The sequence below is a fragment of the Herpailurus yagouaroundi genome, unplaced genomic scaffold (assembly GCF_014898765.1).
Source record: "Herpailurus yagouaroundi ecotype Mexico unplaced genomic scaffold, PumYag 184, whole genome shotgun sequence".
Lineage (NCBI taxonomy): Eukaryota > Metazoa > Chordata > Mammalia > Carnivora > Felidae > Herpailurus > Herpailurus yagouaroundi.
Window position 1 is genome coordinate 335425 of NW_024412415.1, and position 25069 is coordinate 360493.

At 37.1% G+C, this 25069-nt stretch overlaps 1 protein-coding gene across 3 annotated transcripts in view; it reads left to right on the top strand.

The window, feature by feature from the left end:
* KATNBL1 (katanin regulatory subunit B1 like 1) overlaps positions 1–5648 on the top strand; it is a 60783-nt gene extending 55135 nt beyond the window's left edge. For all 3 annotated transcript variants that reach the window (XM_040492199.1, XM_040492198.1, XM_040492197.1), the window contains 2 exons: positions 1857–5125; positions 5353–5648. In XM_040492199.1, the coding sequence (XP_040348133.1) occupies positions 1857–1889 (33 nt within the window). In that variant the 3' untranslated portion in view covers positions 1890–5125; positions 5353–5648. The remainder of the gene's footprint in view (positions 1–1856; positions 5126–5352) is intronic.
* The last annotated feature ends 19421 nt before the right edge of the window (positions 5649–25069 follow it).

The following is a 25069-nucleotide window of genomic DNA, read 5'->3' on the forward strand; positions in this document are numbered from 1 at the left end:
ACTGGCAGTGCGGAGCCTGCTTGGGATCCTCTCCCTTCCTCTCTGCACCCTCCCCTGCTTGAGCTCTCTCTCTCTCTCAAGATGGATAAACTTAAAAAAAAGTTAAGCTTAGGGGCGCCTGGGTGGCTGAGTCGGTTGAGCGTCTGATTCGGCTCAGGTCACGATCTCGCGGTCTGTGAGTTCGAGCCCCGCATCAGGCTCTGGGCTGATGGCTCAGAGCCTGGAGCCTGCTTCTGATTCTGTGTCTCCGTCTCTCTCTGCCCCTCCCCCGTTCATGTTCTGTCTCTCTCTGTCTCAAAAATAAATAAATGTTAAAAAAAAAAAAAATTTTTTTTTAAATAAAGTTAAGCTTAAAAATCTGTATTTAATCTTAATTAAATATTAGAAATGATGTATTAGTATTATGCATTCATAAATGATGTCTTTCAAATATCCAATACAATACTATTCAAATAAGGTCTAAAGTTAATTTCATATTTGTAAATGCTTAAGGTCATCTGGATATGAATATAACTTTGACAAGGGACACAGGAATTAGCCTTTCAGTGTGTTTCAGATACAGCTATGGAAATGATGCGCTAGAGGGAATTTAATGAACTAGTTCCAATTAGAGAAAAAGTTAACCCAAGTTAGCAAGGCATCTGAAAAGATAGTCACACACAGGAAGCAAGGGGTGAGGAATGTAATCATATGATTTCAGGCTTATTTTTTACTTGGTTTTTGCAAGTGTCCTGCTTTTGGGGAAATAAATGTTCCAATCACAATGAATTTGACATTGTTATTTATTTGCTTGTCTCTCTTTTTTTTTTTTTTCTTTTTTTTTTTATTTGCTTGTCTCTTAAAGGGAAAGATATGTTGCTGGTTTGGATTTTAACATTTAAACTCCAGAAACCATTAGTAATTAAAATATAAGTGCAAAAAAGAAGTCACTGTTAAGAAATATTTGCACCTTTAGTGCTATCATAAATGGGCATTAGTCAAAAATATACAAGCATTCTTTAGTTAAAAAAAAATACAGTATTCTAAATAAGAGGAATTATGTTGTGGATTTACCTGTAAAATTCTCCTTGGATACCCTCAGAAAAGAAGCAAAATGATGTATCAAACAAGTGTGTTACCACTGTGTATAATTTTACTCTGTAGAATTCTTAATGATGAAAATCTCATAAAAATCAATTTTCCAGTTTTTAGTTGTTTTAGTTTGTTGTTCTTTTGATAATGGAAAAATGAAGTAAAAGTTGATAGAAAATGGAGTACTTACAGAACATACATCATATATCACCTTGTTCTGGAGGCACCTTGCATTCTTGGTAGTAGTACTGCAAAAATATTACCTCCTTAGAAATTTGCTTTCAATTAGAATTTTTTATAAAGAGAGAAGCTTTATCATAAATATAACTTTACAATACTGTATTTATTATTGAAGACGATATTGAGTGATTGAAAGCTCTGTGAAGTTCCTTACCCTATGATAAAACCTCTTTTACAATATTAAACTCTCCACTGTAATTTGTCAAGGGTGGGAATCAGAAAGGCTGTCATCACGTTGGCCTGTGGTTTATATGGTGCTGAAGAAATTGCTGGGAATGATTTAATGATCTTGCGTAGCTATAAAAGCAGAGTTGTTTGATCACAGGAACCACTCAGCACTTAACAGACACTTATGGAGTATGTGCTGTGTGCCAGGCCCTGTGCTAAGCAAATGCAGCTAAAAGTTGAGTAAGACCCATTTTTTTACCCTCAAAAGATCACGAAAGGAAGCTTAAGCAAATCAAGTGACAAAAAAAAGAGAATTGAATGTGTTTATATATATTTACTATACCTGCTAATGGAATGTTTTGTTTTTATTCCCTAAGGATGTAGATGCTTATTTATTGCAGTTGCATTGAGAGACTATCTACTAAAAAGAGCATTTGATTATTCAAAACGTCCCCAGACTAAGATTTCCAAAAAAAAAAAAAAAAAAGTCTCCTTTGAGAACTGTGAACTGCGGAAGAAATCAAAACTTTTTTTTTTCTTAAAAAGCCACACGTGAAACCACTAATGAAACCCTAACAATCTGCTTCACATTGAAGTGGAAAAATGTACAAAAGGAGCAGCTTCAACTTCAATGAGGTGAAAGTGCACTATGAAGATTGTTCCCCTTTGCTGCATTTGGGACTTATATGGTTATTTGGTAACATTGTTTAAGAACTACTGGGTCTTAATGCAATACTGCATAAGAATATAATTTATACTATGTCAGAAAGAAGACAGTACTTATCACTAGGAATCACAAAGACCAATCATCGTTACTTTTTTGAAGATTGTGTTTTATAAGAAAACACTTAAGTGTGTGCAGCTATTTTCTTATTTTGAAAAGACTTTGCAAGTTTAAAACGTCATAGAAAATAATCAGTACTAGAAATTTGTTGTCCACACTGAGATACTGTGTATACAAGATGCCTTAATTATTAATAAGCCAATGTGTATGATATGAATATCTGTTTAAAAAATTAACATCAAACATGCTCTGGCATGATAAAATCATGGAATTAAATCAGGGGTTTCCATTCATGTAGAACGTTGTTGCTAAAACTTACTCCATACCATTTTTAAAACTTGAGAATATTTTTAGTATCTCTGATTTTTCTTTGCCAGAATCATTGTGTCATGTGTGTATGTGTTATTCCTATATAAAAGAAAAGGTGAATATGTATTTGTATGAATGCTTAACTAGAAATGTCTGTGGAGTTAGCTAATTTATATTCACTTTTTATTGTATATAGATTTCTAATATTTTCAGTTCTGTATCATTTAAGCTTTCTTCATTTGAGTAAATTCACTAAATATTTCTATTTTTTGCTTTTTTAAATTCTTTTATATGACTTCTAGTTCTTTTTCACTACTCATATTTTAAAGAATTACATACAGTGCTTTAGAAATGTTTACAGTTAGTGCTGACCTTGTGTTTTAAATTCCAACACTTTACTACCTCCTCCAATGGTTGGTATGAAATGCCAGCAGACTGTATGAGGTCTTTTTTTCTTTTTTTAAGTATATATCTACCATTTTTAGTGTCAGTGAACCCACTTCTGGAATGTCTTAACAGCTATATATCGCATCTTGAAAGTGATTGGGGTTTAAATACCACTATTGGTGGTTCATGCATCATCTCATCTTTATAAGCCTGAGAGGCATCTGAGCAAAGATTTTTAGTAATCGAATTTCTCTGCAGTAATCTTTCAAGCACTTGAATGTAAATCTTTAGCATTTATCCAGTTAGCCACTACTGATGTGAATTCCAAACAAATAACTTTTTTGCTTTAAAAATGTTATGTTTTACTGAATTCTCTATTTTTTGTGTAGCTGTATTTCATATAGCTGTGCATTCCTCACAGTGAACATCCATTTTTGGTTATTTTCTTAAGTCTTTAGAATAATTTAAGATTACTGCATTTCTGTGATTTGAGAGTTGAGTTATTTAAGCATATTGTTTTTCAGGAGGTGGGAATTTGAATCGTAAACCTGCGTCATCTCTGTAAAACCTTAAGATGATGAAATATAACCTTTCTTTGTTCCTATTCCTTTAGTTACCACTGTCTTATCTAACAGTTTGAACCAGTTAACTCAGTTGGAGCGTGGTGCTAAGGAGGCTAAAGACAGGAGTTCAGTCCTTTCATAGGTTCACTAACTTGGCACACTTACACAGATTCGTGGCTACATATTGCAACTTCCTTAGGTATAGGTCTTTCAAATTCAGCTTTTAGTCACAAGGAAGATGGTGTGTATAGCTTAGCATCAACCTTTCACCTCAAATGGAAAGACAACTCAAATAATTGGTATATGTGATAGTATACACTTTTAATATTTAAAATAAACAATATTAATCATGTAATATTAATACTGTAATTATGTCACTATAATTTTCTGTGGGTAAGATCATTTTCTAAACACTATCTTGTAAAAATCAAATTTTAACAAATTAAAACATGGTAAGAGTAGGTAATATCCTGTTAACAGTGAGTTCTTGTGCCTAAGTTTGGGTTTGTTAAAGGAGAATAGAGAACACTTCATTTTATGTACTCGGAGCTATATAAGGCAACAGAGTCTTTAGCTCACAAATATTCAGTAGCACACACCCCTAATTTCTGTTCTTGGCCTTTACAGTTTTTGTTAGTACCTACCCTTCTCAGTTACTGAGTTATGATTAGTATTATTTTTACTACAGGTTTTAGATTTTTGGGTAAAAGATGTTAAATAAGTAAATATTGTTGAACACTTTGGTTGCTGTTAAGTTTTTCTCATGCTATTTAATCAGAACAGTGTTGATCTCCAGGAAGAGCCAAAGAAAGTGTTTACAAAGTATTTTGGCTGTTGTATTGACCTAGATTAGGACAATTGGTGTCTGTCATTGCTCATTTGTTATTGTGCTGCTAAGAATTATACAGAACCGAGGGACTACCCAAGGTCTCTATGCCTTTTTACCTCTTCTACCTTCTTAGGTGTTCTGTACTTGATGTTGCTAACTTTGCAGGTCTAGGGACAGGAAGTGTATTTAGGTGATAGAGGGTTATAATCAAATAATTTGCTTCCACTAGGGATAAAGTGAATGGATTTTGTAATGAATGGTCATGATCAGAATAAGGGTTAAAAGTTGGGAAGCAAGCTTAATTAGATTTTTTTTTTTAAATTAATCTTTTGGCAGTAATTTCAAAAGTAATTGACACAGATTATTTACTTGAATCCTGAGATGTGAGGATTTGACCATAAATACTGTATCCACTTTGGGGAATCAATAATATTAGCACTAAGCCCTCAGGGCTACTGAGGAATTAAATCTTAATGCCTTTAAACATTCTTGCTACTTGCTATGTCCTAATCTTAAAAATGGTCATGTGGATTCAGAGCTACCTTTCTGGCCTTGAAATAGTAATTTTCTCAAACTTAGAACATTTCTCTTTTTGGCAAGTTGTTAATTTAACTAACATTAATGGAAAACTAATTTGAGTAATGATTATTAGCTATTAAATGCTGATAATAGGAATCATATTTAAATATTTAGTTTCTTAAAGAGTTTGACAAAGCAAAATTTAAGTTAATATTTTAGCCATCATTCCCAGTTATCTTCCTGTTTAAGAACAAGGTGGTTGGGGCGCCTGGGTGGCGCAGTCGGTTAAGCGTCCGACTTCAGCCAGGTCACGATCTCGCGGTCCCTGAGTTCGAGCCCCGCGTCAGGCTCTGGGCTGATGGCTCAGAGCCTGGAGCCTGTTTCTGATTCTGTGTCTCCCTCTCTCTCTGCCCCTCCCCCATTCATGCTCTGTCTCTCTCTGTCCCAAAAATAAATAAACGAAAAAAAAAAAAAAGAACAAGGTGGTAATGTCAGTTGCCTTTGTTGATTTAAAGAAAGAAAAAAAAAATCACAAGCAGCTGACTTGATTGATACATTTGGATGCATTACTTATCTTTCAATACGTTTACTTTCTTGTTACTTCAAATGGAAATAGTATTGCTGGACATTTGTTGGCAGGTATTTACTCTTATTCTTCCTCCCTTAATTTCTAATTCTGACTATGAAAACTGTCATAAAATTTGTGACCAGCTATTCCCACTCATTTCTTATTCTGTAACAAGAATATAGAATAAAAAGTTCATCCCTGAACACTGTATTTCTAATTTGTAAGATAGCTTGATTGATTCAGTAACAGCACCAAGTATAACAATAAAAACAAACGCTGCATATTATATGCGCAGTATAATGAGTATATTTTCCAGTGCTGTACTTAAAATAATATTTAAAAATTTTTTTAATGTTTATTTATTTTTGAGAGAGAGACAGAACGTGAACAGGAGAGGGGCAGAGAGAGAGGGAGACAGATTCCAAAGCGGGCCTCCAGGCTCTGAGCTTCAGCACAGAGCCTGATGTGGGGCTCAAACTCATAAGCTGTGAGTTCATGTCCTGAGCCGAAGTCAGATGCTTAACCAACTGAGCCACCCAGGCAGTCCTTAAAATAATATTTAAAATATTGTAGTCATGGGACGCCTGGGTGTCTCAGTCAGTTAAATGTCCAACTTCAGGTTATGATGTTGCAGTCTGTGAGTTCGAGCCCTGTGTGGGACTCTGTGTAGACAGCTCAGAACCTGGAGCCTGATTCGGATTCTGTGTCTCCCTCTCTCTCCCTCCTCTTCCCTCCCTCCCTTTCTCTTTCTCTCTCAAAAATAAATAAATACTAAAATATATATTAATTATACTCGTATTGTTCTCTGGGTCAGAGCATTGACCTAACAGCATCTGCTAAAATCAAACTTCAGTAAAAATTAAGTACAACAAGTGAAATGTATATACCACAGTATTTTCTCTAATAGTCTGTAATTAATTGTAAAACACAATTACTGTGTACCAATAGTTGTATGAAAGGGCAGCCCCAGACTGCCAGTATTTTTCGTAGCAAAGCTTGTTATATATTATTTCTTTGATAAACAGAATTACTGTTACCTAAACTGCAGAGTTTTCAAATGATAGATGCCAGGAGTCTAGATGAGGATCCAGCCCCAAGTACACTTGAACTAGTATTGATTTTTACTTATCCTTTACAATATTCTGTATTTTCATTCAGATTTAAACCAGAATTTTTTTTTTTTTTAATGTTCTGAACCTGGCCAAGACTTTTGTCACTACAAATTTATACCAAGTCTGAGAGTAGTTATCAAAATATTTTCTAGGGTAAGAAAGAGTTGTCAGTGGGACTCCTGGAGTACACTGAATTGCCAGAATTACTTGCTTCTAGAATTAACTGTGTTGTATTTATCAACCAAACCTGCAGCATGGAGCCTGGATCAGAATTAGACCTTACCTTCCAGAAGTCAGGAGGAGAGTTGGCATTCATTTACTTTTCTGCTTTGATTTTAAAAGAGCAAGAGAAAAGAAAACACTTCATTAGCCCTTTGTATAAAATTAGTTAAACTAGGTGAATGAGGACCTAACTCACCTCTCAATTGCCCTGAAGTATGCTCATCAGTTCCTTTATATATAATTGTATCTTAGGCTCAACAGCAAGAGAAGTGAAGGTTGATATTTTTCCTTTAGGCAAATTCTGAAGCTTACAAAAAGGTTTAGAAGAGGCCTATCTTTCCCCTTAGCCACCCAGATTCCTTTTTCCTCTACTTAGATAAGAAATCAGTAAAGGGTACAACCAACTCACTTTTCAGTTTCTTCTTTTGAAGGCTCCTCTCCCTGTCCTTTAGGCATTGGTTGGTGTTCAAGGTTTTGTTTTAAGGTCTCTTCTCACTCTACCAGTTCCCTGAAAAACATTTTTATTCCCATGGCTTCCTTTACTATCTGCATTAAGTATTCTCACTGTAGGGGTAGAAGGGAGACAATTTTTTGGTCAATCAAATGGACATGTTTTTTTTTTAAGGTTGTGAAAACACTGAACTGTATATTTATTATTCTGAAATACATATCTTGCCCTAATCTCTCAGTTCATAAGTTATATATGCAGCTGCCTACTGGGAACATCCGTTGGGACATCTTTTAAGCATATTAAATTCAGTATATCCAGAATTGACCTCATTCTCTACTTCCACTTCCCTCCCTTCTCCCTACTCATCCTCAACTCCTCTCCAGGGACACAAGTTATTCTACTTGGGTCCTGGGTTTCCATTCTCACTGAATAGCCCTAATATCAACAATTCTCAAGCCACAGAACTCTGAATCATCTCCAGATCACTCCTCAAATCCTGTTGGTGCAACCCCCTCAATTTCATTTTTCTCTTGCTCTCCACCTCTCCTGCCATTATCTTAGTCTATATTATTCCAACAGCCTCCTGACTGGTCTCTTGCATTGGTACCGTATGTCTATATGCTATCCTCCACACACCCTGCCCCAGAATAGTCTATAAAGCACAAATTTTATACCTTAAAGGCCTCTTAGTCCAAATGGTATGATTTACAATCTGTTGACCACACCTCCAGGTAGAATGAACTTGTTTGAGTTTCTGGGAAAACTGTAAAAACGTTTTTTGCAAATGCATGGTTTGCCTGAACATTCTTCCCCAAATTCACCCATTTCTCATTTCTTAACCTCCACGTCTCAGCTGAAACAGTTTAAACACCTCTTAAAACTGTTAAAGGTATCTGCTACGCACTCATCTTAACCCTCTTCTCCTAACACTACTAATGGATCAGTGTTTTCTGATTGCTAAGTCTTCCCAGCTATATTGATAACTTAATGAGGCCAGAGACTGTGTTCTCTGTCGCCTCTCCAGTACCGAACATAAAGCCTGGCAAGCAGTAGGCATTAATTCTTATGAATAAATGCAAGGATGTGGCACCTTTGGGCATACATTGTATGAGGGAGTAATTGAATAATCCAAAGCTATTTGTGGTAGCAGCTAAACATAATTTTAGAAGAAAAATATCCAGTTTTCTTCTCTCACTTTTTGTTTTAGGAAATTGCTTTATATATGTTCATGCTACAATAGAATAAAACCTTAGCTAGAATGTGTTTGATTCCTAAAGGTTGTAACATTTGTTTTTCTATTGTATGGTTTCTACATTTTCACACAAGATCCATGGAAGAGAAGACCATCTATGGGGTGCCTGTGGGACCATCTATGGGGGGCTCGATCGGTTCTCTTGATTTTGCCTCAAGTCATGATCTCACAGTTCATGGGTCAGGCCCCCTGGCCGGCTCTGTGCTGACAACATGGAACCCGCTTGGCATTGTCTCCCCATCTCTCTGCCACTCCTCCCTTTCATGCACGCTCTCTCTGTCTCTCAAATAAATTTAATGTTTAAAAGGGAGAGGACCATCTATAAAGTGCATAGTGAAGGTATTTTCGTGTAATGTGTAAAAACATACATTTTCTTGTAATTTAGGGCGTCTCTTTGGGGTTTTGTGTTTCTCTTCAGCTTTTATCTTAAAATAATTGAGAATCATGTGAGGTACAGTATTTTTCTCCTATAAGTTTCTTTTTTAAATTACAAAAGAAGTTCATACTTATTTTTAAAAATATCCATACCCATAATGTCATCCACATAGAAGAACCAATGTGTCTGTCCTTTCATATTCTGTGTGTATGTATATTTTTAATGCACATATTTAAACCTTATATACTGATATTTGGCATCTTGTTTTTTACTTTCCATACACTGAAAAAGCTTGAAGGTAACTGAAAAACTTTTTTGCCTGTTTATATGTTCTGAGCAGTTAATTTCTTTAGAGAAATTGGAAGTAGTCAAAGAATTTTGAGAATTACTTTTGAAGCATTCTTAGTATAGGATTCTGTTTTCTTTGACCATTGCTAATTATTACCTAATTTTTAAAACATTTAACATTTTAAAAATGCTAACATTTAAAAAATGCTAGCAACAGGGCTTATAAGAAAAAACAATTTCTCTATTTTGAAAAGGAATAGGTGTGTTTAAATGATTTTAAGTAGGGGCGCCTGGGTGGCTCAGTCGGTTAAGCGTCCGACTTTGGTTCAGCTCATGATCTCACAGTTCGTGAGTTCAAGCCCCGCATTGGGCTCTGTGCTGACAGCTCAGAGCCTGGAGCCGGTTTCAGATTCTGTGTCTCCCTCTCTCGGCCCCTCCCCTGTTCATGCTCTGTCTCTCTCTGTCTCAAAAATAAACAAACATTTTAAAAAGTAAATAAATAAATGATTTTAAGTAATTAGGAACAAAATTTCAACTTTCGTTGTAGTGTATTTCTTCTACCCATCAAACATAATTTTCTAAATGAGGTCACCCTTTATTTCTGAAACTGATAATGTTAATACTATGACTATTGAGTCAGTATAGAACTAAGATATAATTTTTAAGATTCAGCCCTTTTCCGAATAAATCAATTCCTAATAAACTGACTCTCAAAATATTTTCTAGACTCTAATGAAGTGGTTCTAACTGAATAATTTTCTCTAGTGACTAATTTTTTTAAGGTTCTATATCCTTAATTAAAAAGTAATCATTGCATAGTGTTGTGGAGGAAAGTCACATAATGCTAGAAATAGAGAAAAATGGTAAATAACAGGTGAATAATAGGAAGAGAGGTAGGTAAAGCTAATAATTATACACATACTCGTATGTATTAAAAATGTGAAATTCTCCTATGCCTGGGATCAACCTATTATCCAATGCTATAATCAACCATAAAGATTATTATATCTTTATATGGAATAAAAGGAGGTGGATTTTCTTATAAATGGGTGTATTAATGATTTTTGCTGAATTCTATAGCATATTAGTGTTTTTATACTACTAACTAGGTAAAATTCCTTGGTCTTTGTTAATTCTAAGATCACACTTTACATTGGCTTGCTTTTACAACCATTTAAATGTTTATTTTAATTTTTTTTTTTTTTTGAGAAAGCACATGCACACACAAGTGGGGGAGGGGCAGAGAGAGAAGGAGAGGGAGAGAGAGAATGAATGGATGGATGAATGAATGAATGAATGAATGAATGAATGAATTCCATGCAGGCTCCACAGCACCCGATGTGGGCTTGGACACACAAACCTTGAGATCATGACCTGAGTCAAAACCAGGAGTCAGACACTTAACCAACTGAGCCACCCAGGCACAACTAAATATTTGTTTTAACAGCAACAAAACTTTATTCTCCACATTATCTGTAAAAACTATTGGTGATTTGTCCAGGTATAGTTTTGTTTGAACTTACTTAGACAATTAACAGCTAAACAGATCAACAAAAATTGTTAGCACCCTTCTAATTAATGATTTTAAAATGATTTATTTGGTTATTTATAAACTTTAAAGATAAATTTAATTACAAATGACTATGTAGCAGTTGAAACAAAATAAACCTAACATGTTAGGCTTTTAAGAACATCTGATAGTATTGATCCAGGGCCATGAACAATTGTTGCCTTAGTCTAATAATTCAATCATTTCTGCTTTTCAGAATTTATGTAATTGTGTAATGACTTCATCCTACAAATCTTCAAAATATGAAATAGCAAAAGTTTGCTTTAATTAAAAAGCTTTTGATGATAATTAGCAACTATACTTTGGTAAAATTATTCATCTGAAGTATTTTTCTATAAATTATTTAAATACTGACATAGGTTGGGAATTAAATAATGAAAGCCATAGCAGTTACGATAACTGATGTGTGTTTGCTGTAGTTTTCAAAAGAGTAACCAGTGTTTTAGAATAGCAGTATTACACTGTTTATCTTAAAGTTTTCTTGGGCAAATGATATACTTTTGTAATTTGAACTAAATGAAAATAACATGACTTTCTTTTTCTGTTATCGTTATTAGGTAGTGGGACCTAATAATTCTTTGAAAATATAAATTGCTTTGGGAGGAGTCAGTTACAAGTTTTGTGTTTAAATGACATAAAACTTAGTGCTTTTTCTTTTAATTCAGCTGTCGACCAGTGTGATATTTGAGGAACTGCATTGTATCCTTGAAATCAAATACTTCAATTAAAAGATATTTATAAAATATACACGGCCTCCATGAGCTGCTTGTAGCAGCTGGTACACTCCCATTTGTTATATCACGTGTGGTGTGAGTTTCATGTCTGCTACTTGTATCTCTTGATCAATCTTTGTAGAAAAAAGTGACAGCTGACTATATAGAAGGAAGAGCTTCCTCAGTTACATCCTAGTTATATTTATTAGCTGTGATCTAAGTAAAAGAATTCTCTAACTGATAGTTTAGAAATATATGTATACAGCCAAATGTTGACAGATCCCAAAGAAATATTAGATTCAATATTTAACAATTAAGTCATTAGCAGGTATATTGTAAAAACAGAGCCTCAAAATTAAAAGTTGAATCTCTGGATTCTTTCCCTCTTTTTCAAGTGAGACTGGTAGAAATTTCTCCTGTTAATCATTCTGATTATACAGCTCTCTAAAAGTCATATTTCAAGTTAAGTTTCCCAAAACTTTTATTGGAAAATTAAGGAGGTGGTTTTGTGCCCCAATGAATGCTAACAGGTATGATTGAGACTCTGTCTAAAGTTCTCTGTTTATGGCATGTCATTATTTCCTGCTAAACAGAGACATTAAGCTACTAGATACCCAGTGGGTTATAAGGTGTTAACTGGTTGAGTTAGGGAGACTGTCCATAATCAATAGATTACTTGCTATAAGCTTGTTGATCCTATGCACAAAGGTTAGGTACAGTCTTCAAAAGAATTGTTGTAAAATACTAAATGAACTACAATTCTAAAACCATGCCATTAAAAAAAATAATAAAAAATAAAACCATACTATTGGGAAAGACTTTGGAAGCCCAGAGTTCTTATTTATGCTTTTAGGAAGACTGAGATCTAAGCAATCTCATAGTCAAATGCATAAGGTGCTATACTAAACATTTTAAAGGTTTTTTTTCTTTCTGTACCGCATGTTACTCTATTTACTAGATAATTGGTTGCAAAAGAGGGAGTCTCTTTGCCCTGGTGTTAAGTCACTCCAGCCTTTATAATCAAAACTCAATAAGCTTAATAGGCAGTTTTGTATACCCTGTTTATTTTTAAATTAGATACACAATATTCATACACTACCTTATTATCCACACTGATGTCTTTTGAGAATAGTGGCATCAAGTGGGTTAAGGTACAATTTTCAAGGACATTTGCTCTTTCCATGCTTTTCCTGCATATTATGACTTACGTAATGGGTTGCTGCTAGGAAGTTTTCCTTACAAGACCTTGAGCCGAAGAATTCTGATTACACCATTTCCAGATCATCGTAAGCTTGTTTTAATGTTTTTTACAGCTTTATTGAGGTATAAATGATAAAAACACATCTTTAATGCATACATTTTGATGGGTTTGGGTATATACACAGATGTTTACCCGTGATACCATGACCACAAAGCAATACACATATCCATCACCTCCAAGGTTTTCTTGTGTCCTTTTCTGTGTATGTGTGGTAAGAACACTTGCCATGTCTACACATCAAAATTTTACTTTAATATAGCATTATTCACAATAACCAAGGTAAGAAAGCAACCCAAATGTCCATTGGCAGATGAGTGGATTTTTAAAAATGTTTTGTATACATACAGTGGAATATTATTAAGTCCTGGGGAAAAAAGAAGTCTTACCATTTGTGACAACATGGATGTCTTTGGGAGACACGTTAAGTGAAATAAGTCACAGCAGGACAGACACTACATGATTCCACTTTCTTGAGATATCTAAAATACATTTATAGAAGTAGATAATAGCATGGTGGTTGCCGGGGATGTGGGGAGGGGGAAACCAGGGAGTTGTTCAATGGATATACAGAAAGTTACATTTATACAAGATGAGTGTGTTCTAGAGACCTGTACAACATAGTGCCTATGGTTCATAATAATACCTTGTTAAACCATCAATACCTTTGGAAGTCAAGGTGAATGCTCCATTAAAGAAACAAATATAAATGTTTACTAATAGTAAAATTGGGGTTTTTTTCACCTTCCTTTATGATACTTTGCCTCTTTATTTTCTTCTACGTGCCACATACACGCTTGTTTGTATTTAATTTAGATTGTAAGTCTGCTAGACAACACACACCCTCAATTCTCGTGTCCTGAACCATACTGAGTAAATGGCTGTTTGATAAATTCTAAGTATTTGTTTTTCATTTTTTCTTTTCTGAATTGTTAAAGCAACATTCTAAATTGCTACTTTTGGCTTTCCAGGGCAAAGTCACAGTTTATAAGTTCTATGCAAAAGCAAAACTGTAGGTCCCTTTTGGGTTTCTGATGCCATTATCTTTTATAGAAAAAAATGATAAATTATGTAAAATCATAGCCTTTAAATATGCCTCCTCCCTGTGATACCATTTTAGCTAAAATACCATTTCCTGGTGAAACTGGCATTGTACAGCGGGTATGCAATGCCTGCAGATTACATTCCTAATGCAGAGATAAAACCATATGTCAAAAGCATGCCCTTCGAGGGGTGTGGTTAGCCTAAAATAAACACATTCCCTGAACTTTCTCAAATGAAATTGCTGAACTTCTAATTCCAAAGTTGCATATGTTCTGGTAATTTGAGTTTTCCCTTTTAAGAATTCAGAAGGAAGCTGTTCCTTAGCACAGGCTGAGTCACAAGTAGTGTGACAGAGGGAAAGAGAGGACTACAACCAGGGAATCTTGAGTTTTAAACTCCTAAAAACAAGCTCAGAGAGATTACCGGGTGAAGTAGGTTTTACTCATGTGGATTAGGATAAATGAGTCTGACTTCAGCTCAGTACCCCAAAATAATAATTCATCCATGGTAATAAGTTCTCAGCATACTATACAACTTCTGCTTTGACACTACAGAGAAAGAGTATCTTGATAAAGCTATGTCAAATTTGGCTTGGAAGGTAAGATTTAGGCAGTATATCAAACTAGACTTTTTTATATTTGTGGAGGCTGGGCCAAAAGCTAAGCTACATCCTTAATAAGCTTAGCTCTTTCACCATAGTCTGACCTACCCATTTTTTTTTATACTTAAGATATTAAACGTCTCAATAAATATACAACAGCTAGTTGGTTATAAGCTTTGAGTTTCTATAACTATAGAAACATTACACTTTATTTGAACAGGACTCAGTAAATTCATTGCCTTCTAACAGGATTTGCCAGGTCACTTGATTCAGTATGTGATTTCTGCAGTACTTTTAAGGAACATAAACATTCCTGTGAAACACCAGCAAAGCTATAATCATATCCCACAGGAACATTTTTGACTCCTACATTTAAATCTTGACGCCCACTCATAAGCTCCTCCAACATATTTTACCTATTTACCAAAGACTATTTGCCCAAGTCAGAGATTTATAAAATCTGGTGATTTTTTTTTTTTCTCCTTCCTGCCTCCTAGTTTTTCTCCCAAGAGTTATTAGTATTTGCAGTTTTACTTTAATAAACATTTTCTAATCATTTGACTTCTTGTTGACATTGAACATATCTGTGTGTTATTGAAGATCAAAGATAATGATAACACAAATATTTAACTCTTTAGAAGTCCTTGCTGTAGTTGAAGCCCCTCAGAAGAGAAAGTTTCTAACAGTGATGATGATAGCTAACATTTACTGACTACTAATTGTGTTCCAAGCAGTGATCTGAGTACTTTATAGGTATCAACTCAATTCGTCCTCAACAGCATGGTGGGTACTATAGTTCTTATGAGGGAATGGAACTACAAAGAATGTAACTGACTGCCTACCTCTCCTCTCCTCTCCCCAACCCCCATAGTATCCTTACAATGAACAGGAAGCTAACTTCCCTGGGAAATCTATTGCCAAGTACACATGTTTCACGAGTGAAAATCAGGTTCACAAAAGCCTCCCTCTTTTGATCACAGAAAGCCCCAGGATGAGGAATCAATCATTCCATTTTCTGCCTCTCCCCCCAAAAGTGAATCTGGAGACTGAATTCTGAAGTTAAAACAACCATTTTCAAGAGTCAATTTATTACTGTCTTCTCCTTTATTTGGACACTATTTGCTGGTATGCTAGGTGTTAATCTGACTTGCTCTCTGCCCTCAAAGCAGCTTCCAACTTCAGCATAGTGTGTTAATTTAATAGTGGAGGGAAATCTAGGACTTTATGGGCTCACAGAGGAAGAACATCTAAACAGACTTTGGTAAAGGAGACCTTAAAAGATTTAGGGGCACCTGGGTAGTTCAACCAGTTGAGGACCCGACTCTTGCTTTCAGCTCGGGTCATGAACCCACGGTAGGATCAAGGCCCAAGTTGGGTTCCACACTGAGGTTGGAGTCTGCTTAAGATTTTCTCTCTCTCCTGCCCCTCTCCTCCGCTCACTCTCTAAAAAAAAGAAAAAAAAAATCATAGAAATAGCTATCCCAAGTTGAAGGAAGAGGGGTAGGAGTAACTAGCTTAGCTGAAGAAAGGTAGTCTGGGCAAAGGAAGCAGTGTGTTTGAAGGCATTGTGATTTGAAGCAAAAGGTACACTGTGGAAGGTGACAGGAGAGTTATATGAGGGATCAGATAAAAGGTTTTGTGAGCTCTGAGAATAACATTCCAAGTCCCTAGATTTGGGTTAATATTCATGATTCAAAGCAAGTAAATGCATACAAGTTTATGTTTCAGGCAATTTATTCTGGCAACGATGTAAAGTTGCAGGGGGCTCAACAGAAGCAGGAAGCTCTATGAGAAGACTAGGGAATGACCCAGGCCTGTAAGGGAGAGACCCTCAACTAAAGCAGAGGTAATGGACTAAGAACAGAATGAGAGCGAGATTAACATGGACATTGTAGAAATAAGTAAATGACTGGTGTTCCAGTTATCCATTGCCCTGAAACATTGGCATTATCAACAAGGTTGCAGAATACAAGATCAATATACAGCAGCAATGAAAAAAATTGAAAATGAAATTATGAAAACTCCATTTACAAAACGCAAAAAGAATAAAACACTTAGAAAGAAATGAAACCTGGGGCTCCTGGGTGGCTCAGTGGGTTCAGTGTCTGACTCCTGGTTTCAGCTCAGGTCATGATCTCATGGTTTCATGAGTTCAAATCCCACATGGGGCTCTGTGCTGACAGTGCAGAGCCTGCTTGGGATTTTCTCTCTCCCTCTCTCTCTCTCTCTTTGCTCCTCTCCTGCTCACCCAGTCTCTGTCTCTCTCAGAAATAAATAAATAAACTAAAAAAAGAAAAAATAAACGTAACCTAACAAATATACTCTGAAAACTACAAAACATTGTTGAAAGAAATTAAAGACCTAGAAAAATGGAAAGATGTCCCATGTTAATGGTTTGGAATACATATTGTTAAGATAGCCATTCTCGGGGCGCCTGGGTGGCGCAGTCGGTTAAGCGTCCGACTTCAGCCAGGTCACGATCTCGCGGTCCGTGAGTTCGAGCCCCACGTCGGGCTCTGGGCTGATGGCTCAGAGCCTGGAGCCTGTTTCCGATTCTGTGTCTCCCTCTCTCTCTGCCCCTCCCCCATTCATGCTCTGTCTCTCTCTCTGTCCCAAAAATAAATAAACGTTGAAAAATAAATAAATAAATAAATAAATAAAAAAAGATAGCCATTCTCCTGAAGTTGATCTACAGATTCAATGCAATCACTCTCAGAATCCCAGCTAAGTTTGCAGAAATTGATAAGCTGATCCTAAAATTCATATGGAATTGCAAGAGAATTCCATTCATATGGAATTTGGCAAGAGCCAAAACAATCTTGAGAAAAATAAAATAAAATTGGAGGACTCACACTTTGTAATTTCAAAACTTACCACAAAACTACAGTAATCAAGACAGGTTTTGGGGCACCTGGCTGGCTCAATCAGAGAAGCACATGACTCTTGATCTCAGAGTTGTGAGTTCAAGCCCCATGTTCAGTGTAGAGATTACTTAAATAAAACTTAAAATTAAAAAAAGAAAGACAGGTGGTTGGGAATGCAAGCTGGTGTAGCCACTCTGGAAAACAGTATGGAGGTTCCTCAAAAAACTAAAAATAGAACTACGCTACAACCCAGCAATTTCACTACTACGCATTTATCCAAGGGATACAGGTGTGCTGTTTCAAAGGGACACATGCACCCCCATGTTTATAGCAGCACTATCAACAATAGCCAAAGTATGGAAAGAGCCCAAATGCCCATCGATGGATGAATGGATAAAGAAGATGTGGTATATATATACAATGGAGTGTTACTCGGCAACCAAAAAGAATGGAATCTTGCCATTTGTAACTACGTGGATGGAACTGGAGGGTATTATGCTAAGTGAAATTAGAGAAAGACAAAAATCATATGACTTCACTCACATGAGGACTTTAAGAGACAAAACAGATGAACATAAAGGAAGGGAAATAAAAATAAAAACAGGGAGAGGGACAAAACAGAAGAGACTCATAAATATGGAGAACAAACAGGGTTACTGGAGGTGTTGTGGGAGGGGGTTGGGCTAAATGGGTAAAGGGCACTAAGGAATCTCCTCCTGAAATCATTGTTGCACTATATGCTAACTAATTTGGGTGTACATTTTTTAAAATAAAAAAATTTTAATTTAAAAAATAAAAATAAAAAGACAGGTGGTGCTGGCATAAGAATAGACATAGAGATCAATGAAATGGAATTGAGCCTCCAGGAAAAAAAGCCCTCACATTTATGATCAGTTGGTCTTCCACAAGGGTACCAAAATAAATGGGGAAAGAATAGTCTCTTCAATAGATGTTGCTGGGACAATCAGGTATCTACATGCAAAAAAAAAAAATGAATTTGAACACTTCATATCACCTACAAAAATTAACTTAATGGATCAAAGAAGGGCACCTGGGTAATTCAGTTGGTTAGGCGTCTGACTCTTGATTTCAGTTCAGGTCATGATCTCACAGTTCATGAACTCAAGCCCTACATCGGGCTCTGCGCTGATGGTGCACAGAGCCCACTTGGGATTCTCTCTTTCTTCCTCTCTGCCCCTTCCACACTCACATTCTCTCTCCCTCCCTCTCTCTCTCTTAAATAAACCTTTAAAAACAAGTAAGTAAATAAATAAAATGAATCAAAGTCTAAAAATATAAGAACAAAAACTATAAAATATAAGAGCAAAGCTATAAAACTCCTGGAAGAAAACATAGGTATAAATCATTGGTCTTAGATTAGTAAGTAGTTTCTTAGCTATGACACCAAAAGCATAAGCAACAAAAGAAAAAAAAATCGGATAAATTGAACTTTATCAAAATCAAAACTTGTGCTTCAAGGAACACTAGCAAAAGAGTGAAAAGTAACCCACCAAATGGAAAAAAAAAAAAAAAAAACTTTTGCAAATCAGGTATCTGATAAGGAACTTGTATCTAGACTATATAAAGAACTATTACAACTCAATAATAAAAGACTACCCAATTAGAATATGGGCAAATGATCTGAATAGACTGTTCTCCAAAGAAGATATACATGGTGAACAAGCACAAGAAAAGTTGCTCAAATCATTAGCTACCAGGGGAATGCAAATTGAATTCACAATGAGGTATCACTTTATACTCACCAGGACAGCTGTAATCAAAAACACAGATATGGGAATGCAGGCTGATGCAGCCACTCTGGAGAACAGTATGGAGGTTCCTCAAAATACTAGAAATGGAACTGCCCTACGACCCAGCAATTGCACTACTAGGCATTTATCCAGGGGATACGGGTGTGCTGTTTTGGGGGGACACATGCACCCCAATGTTTATAGCAGCACTATCAACAGTGGCCAAAGTATGGAGGGAGACCAGATGTCCATCTATGGATGAATGGATGGGGAAGACGTGGTGTGTATATACAGTGGAGTGTTGCTTGGCAATCAAAGGGAATGAAATCTTGCCATTTGCAGCTACGTGGACAGAACTGGAGGGTGTTGTGCTGGGTGAGATTGGTCAGTCAGAGGAGGACAGGTATCGTATGACTTCACTCATGAGGACTTTGAGAGACAGGGCGGATGAACATAGGGGAAGGGAAACAAAAGTAATGTGGAAGCGGGGAGGGGGACAAAACATGGGAGACTCGTGAATGTGGAGAACGGACAGGGGGTTATTGGGGGAGCGGTGGAGGAGGAGGGATGAGCTGCATGGGTGAGGGGCACTGAGGAATCTACTCCTGAGGTCATTGTTGCACTATATGCTAACTAATTTGGATGTAAATTAAAAAAAAAAAGGTAATAGCAAATGTTGGTGAGGATATAGAGAAATTAAAGCCCTTGTACACTGCTGGTGGGAATGCAAAACAGTGGGGCCACTTTGGAACAGTGTGGTGGTTTTTCAAACAATTAACCAGAGATACTATAGGATGTAGCATTTCTGCTCCTAGTTATATGCAAAAGAAATGAAAACATATGTCAACAAAAATACCTGTACATAAAAGTTCATAGCAACATTTTTCATAACAAAAAAGTGTGTTGTGGACTGAATGTTATCCTCCCACAAATTCATATGTTGAAATCCTAAGACCCAAAGATGATGGTATTAGGAGGTGGGGCCTTTAGGAGGTGATTGGGGCCAGAGGCGGGAGCCATCATCAATGGGATTAGTGGGCTTGTAAAAGAGACCCTGGAGAGCTCTCTTACCCCTTCCCACAACATGAGGACACAGTGAAAAGACAGCTATCTATGAATCAGGAAGCAGGCTCTCACCAGACATCAAATCTGTTATGGCATTGATCTTGGACTTTCCCAGCCTCCCAAACTGTGAGACATACACGTTTGTTGTTTAAACAACCCAGTCTATGGTATTTTTGTCATAGCAGCCTGCATTGACTAAGACAAAGAGTAAACAATCCAAATCCCATCAAATGATAAATGGATAAATAAAATGTGGTATATCCATATAGTGGAATATTACTTGATAAAAAAAAAAAAGGAATGAAGTATTGATGTATGCCACAACACGGATGAACCTTGGACGCAGTATGCCAGGTGAATGAGGCCAGTCACAGAAGACCACATTGTATGATCCCATTTATATGAAATGTCTAGAACAGGCAAATCTGGAGACATAAAACAGATTATTGGTTGCCTAGGGGTAGAAGGTTGAGTGGGAGGATTGGGAAGTGACAGCTAAAGGAGTTAATATTTGAAGGGTGGTGGTAATGAAAATGTTCTGAAATTGACTATGGTGATGGACACATGACCATACAAATATACTAAAAGCCACTGAACTATACACTTTAAATGGGTGAATTACATGGTATGTGAATTATATCTCAATAAAACTGTTTTTTAAAAAAAAAAACAACTTGGTGGCATTAAAAAAAAACCCAACTTTTATTATGCTGCTCACAATTTTGGGAGTCAGGAATTTGGACAAAGCATAGCAGGAACAGCTCGTATCTACTCCGCTATGACTGGATCCTAAGCTGGAATGACCTGACTGGCTAGCGTTGTCCAGTATGGCTCAACTGTGGTCATAGGCACTGATGTGCTGAAACCAGCCTGCACCAACTTCTTGGAAAAACAGCTGTGCACATCCCAAGTCTGCCTTCCGTGGCATGACATGATAATTTTTATCGGTCCTGGTGGAAACATTTACACCACAGACCCTGGAAAATGCTGTAAATCAACATTTCTTGATTCTGGTATTAGAGCAAGGTAACAAAGAAAAATGAAAACGGCAACAGAAGCCTTTCTAAAAGAAGCCACCAGTTGTTTCATGCTTTGTTGTTTGTCCGGTTTTAACTGAGGTTTTAACCTAAGGGATAAGCTGTTAACCTGTGTCTCTCCCTAAAAGGGCAGAATGAAAATTAAGACTAGCACATTCTCATAGAGCAGTAAGGCAGCCCTCTACCAGCCTGCATCATGGGTTTTCCATGTGACATTGCCATGTGACCCTGAGACAGGGAAACTGAAAGGACTCCATGGAAGACTGCTTTTTTTGCTGCCTCTATTCTTGCTAGGACCTGCACCTCCACCTTATACACGCCTTATATTTAAGATAATGTACGTCCTCCTTGTATAGGTCAAGGAATCAATGATTTCTCTGGAGTCCAGCACAATAGGTACCATCTAAGGAGAGACCTGGCAAGGTCATCGTGTACGTTTTCCAGACCACTGCCTCATAAGCCCCCCTGGTTCCAGGGCATCAGTGACTTATGGAGGACAGCTAAGTACCTGTCTTTGTTTTAACCAGTCCCTGGATGCCTGAGAAGACATGTACACCAGACCACAGTCCTCATTAAAACCCCAGCCCCAAAGCAAAGATGAGACTCACTCTCCTTTTCTTTCCACCTCTTCCAAATGCTGTCTCTATTTGGTACTCTCTCTGTGTCTTCAGTGAACTCTGCTCTCACTTTCTCTCTACTTGCATTTGATTTCTATCCTGTGAGAAGTCAAGAACCCTTTTGGCTGGTGCAGCAGGACCCCTCTGGGTCCTCGGACCCTGCCAGCCTGCATCAACCCTCTATTTCAGAAAAGTAAAGGTCTATAGTATCACAGAGCACCATGAAAAGCACAGGAATCTGACATTTACCCTTCAAGGACAGCAATTATAATTTCAAATATTTTAAATGTACAGTTTTTCCAATGGGAGGGGCATATGAAATCAGCACAGCTGGGTCCCTTTGGCCACACTCTTGTTCATGTTGGGAATGAGATCTTTTGGGTTGATCTGTTTAGAAGTTCCTACTGCTTTACTTTTCCTGTCCAATTCAACACCAAAGTTTGGGAGAGTATGAACTCTGAATTATGTTTTCAGGTGTGTTGTGACCAACAGATTGTTATACACATAAATGCACAGGTGTAAAAACATATCTTCATTGAAAAACACCCTGTTGTATGTACCTGCTGTGTACAAGGTTTTGTGGACTCTAGAAGGAAGCACACAGGAGAAAAATCTAAATAAGTAGCATAAAGCATATGGAGGGAGGGGCGTGGTTGTGTGTGTTACTGTTTTTGTTTATATTTTTCTTTTTGGTGGATGTGGTTGGATAGACATTGGTTACTTTAGCCTGAGGGAATCTGGGAATCTCAGTCTGCAGTCAAATTAGCAATTTCAGGCAGTATATATCAAATGCCAAATTTGTTCAAATACTTTGTAAGCTTATTGTGGATAGAATGTCTTCACCTTTGTCTTCTAATTGGAATAGTTTTATTACTGACATAAACCAAAGTAATGTGTTCTTCAATTTTACAGTTAATTGGGATTAGATAGGCTTTAGAAAGACATGGAGTGAAAGCACCAACACCTGCAGTACAAACAGAAAAAGCCTAATCCTCTTTAATTTGACTCAGAATCTGCTCAGACTTAATCAGTTCACCCCACTGCTGCTAGTGACCCAATTGGACTTTGCAACCTCAGTGTGGTTTTAGCAAATTTAGAAAATACCACCGGCTACTATTTGGGATGGTAAAACTTTTATACTTTTTAATTTTTATTTGTTTATATATATATATATATATACATATATATATATATGTATATATATATATATATAATTTATTGTCAAGTTAGCTAACATACAGCGTATACCGTGTGCTCTTGGCTTCAGGGGTAGATTCCCATGACTCGTCACTTATATACAACACCCAGTGCTCGTCATAAGTGCCCTCCTCAATGCCCATCACCCATTTTTCCCTCTCTCTTGCCCCCCCCACCATCAACCCTGAGTTTTTTTCTGTATTTACGAGTCTCTTGGGGGCGCCTGGGTGGCTCAGTCAGTTGAGCATCCGACTTCAACTCAGGTCATGAGCTCACAGCTCGTGAATCCGGGCCCTGCATCGGGCTCCGTGCTGACAGCTCAGAGCCTGGAGCCTGCTTTGGATTCTCTGTCTCTTTCTCTCTCTGACCCTCCCCCACTTGTGCTCTGTCTCTCAAAAATAAATAAATGTAAAAAAAAATTTTTTAAGAGTCTCTTATGGTTTGCCTTCCTCTCTGTTTATAACTATTTTTTATTCCTTTCCCTTCCCCCATGGTCTTCTGTTAAGTTTCTCAACTTCCACATATGAGTGAAAACATATGATAGACATCATATGTTTTTCTGACTTTCTCTGACTTATTTCACTTAGCATATTACTCTTCAGTTCCATCCATGTTGTTGCAAATGGCAAGATTTCATTCTTTTTCATTGCCGAGTAGTATTCCATTGCATGTGTACACCACATCTTTATCCATTTGTCAGTTGACGGACATTTGGGCTCTTTCCCTAATTTGGCTATTGTTGATAGTGCTGCTATAAACATTGGGGTCCATGTGTCCCTATCAATCAGCACTCCTGTATCCTTTGGATAAATTCCTAGTAGTGCTATTGCTGGGTCATTGGGTAGTTTTATTTTTAATTTTTTGAGGAACCTCCACACTGTTTTCCAGAGTAGCTGCACCAGGTTGCATTCCCACCAACAGTGCAAGAGGGTTCCCGTTTCTCTATCTTCACCAACATCTATTGTTTCCTGGGTTAATTTTAGCCACTCTGACAGGTGTCAGGTGGTATCTCAATGGGATTTTGATTCGTATTTCTCTGATGAGGAGTGATGTTGAGCATATTTTCATGTGTCTGTTGGCCAGCTGGATGTCTTCTCTGGAAAAGTTGTCTATTTATGCCTTCTGCCCATTTCTTCACTGGATTGTTTGTTTTGGGGGTGTTGAGTTTGGTAAGTTCTTTATAGATTTTGGATACTAACCCTTTATCTCATATGTCATTTTCAAATATCTTCTCCCAGGCTCCGTACCTCAGGGGTTAGAGCACTGGTCTCGTCAAATATCTTCTCCCATTCTGTTGGTTGCCTTTTAGTTTTGTTGATTGTTTCCTTTACTGTGCAGAAGCTTTTTATCTTTTTTTTTTTAACGTTTTATTTATTTTTGAGAAAGAGAGAGACAGAGCATTAGCAGGGGAGGGTCAGAGAGAGAGGGAGACACAGAATCCGAAACAGGCTCCAGGCTCTGAGCTGTCAGCCCAGAGCCCGATGCAGGGCTCGAACTCACTGACCGCAAGATCATGACCTGAGCCGAAGTCGGACGCTCAACTGACTGAGCCACCCAGGCGCCCCAGGAGCTTTTTATCTTGATGAGGTCCCAATAGTTCATTTTTGCTTTTGTTTCCATTGCCTTCGGACACATGTCAAGTAAGAAGTTGCTGTGGCCCAGGTCGAAGAGGTTGCTGCCTGTTTTCTCCTCTAGGGTTTTGATGGTTTCCTGTCTCACATTTAGGTCTTTCATCCATTTTGAATTTATTTTTGTGTGCGGTGTTAAAAAGTGATCCATATCAGGCTTCTGCATGTTGCTGTCCAGTTCTCCTAGCACCATTTGCTAAAGAGACTTTTTTCCATTGGATACTCTTTCCTGCTTTGTCGAAGATTAGTTGGCCATACGTTTGTGGGTCCAATTCTGGGTTCTCTATTCTATTCCATTGGTCTATGTGTCTGTTCTTGTGCCAGTACCATACTGTATTGATGATTACAGCTTTGTAGTACAAGCTAAAGCCCAGGATTGTGATGCCTTCAGCTTTGGTTTTCTTTTTCAACATTCCTTTGGCTATTTGGGTTTTTTTGTGGTTCCATACAAATTTTAGGATTGTTTGTCCTAGCTGTGGAAGAATGCTGGTGCTATTTTGATTGAAATTGCATTGAATGTGTAGATTCCTTTGGGTATTATCGACATTTTAACAATACTTGTTCTTCCAAACCATGAGCATGGAA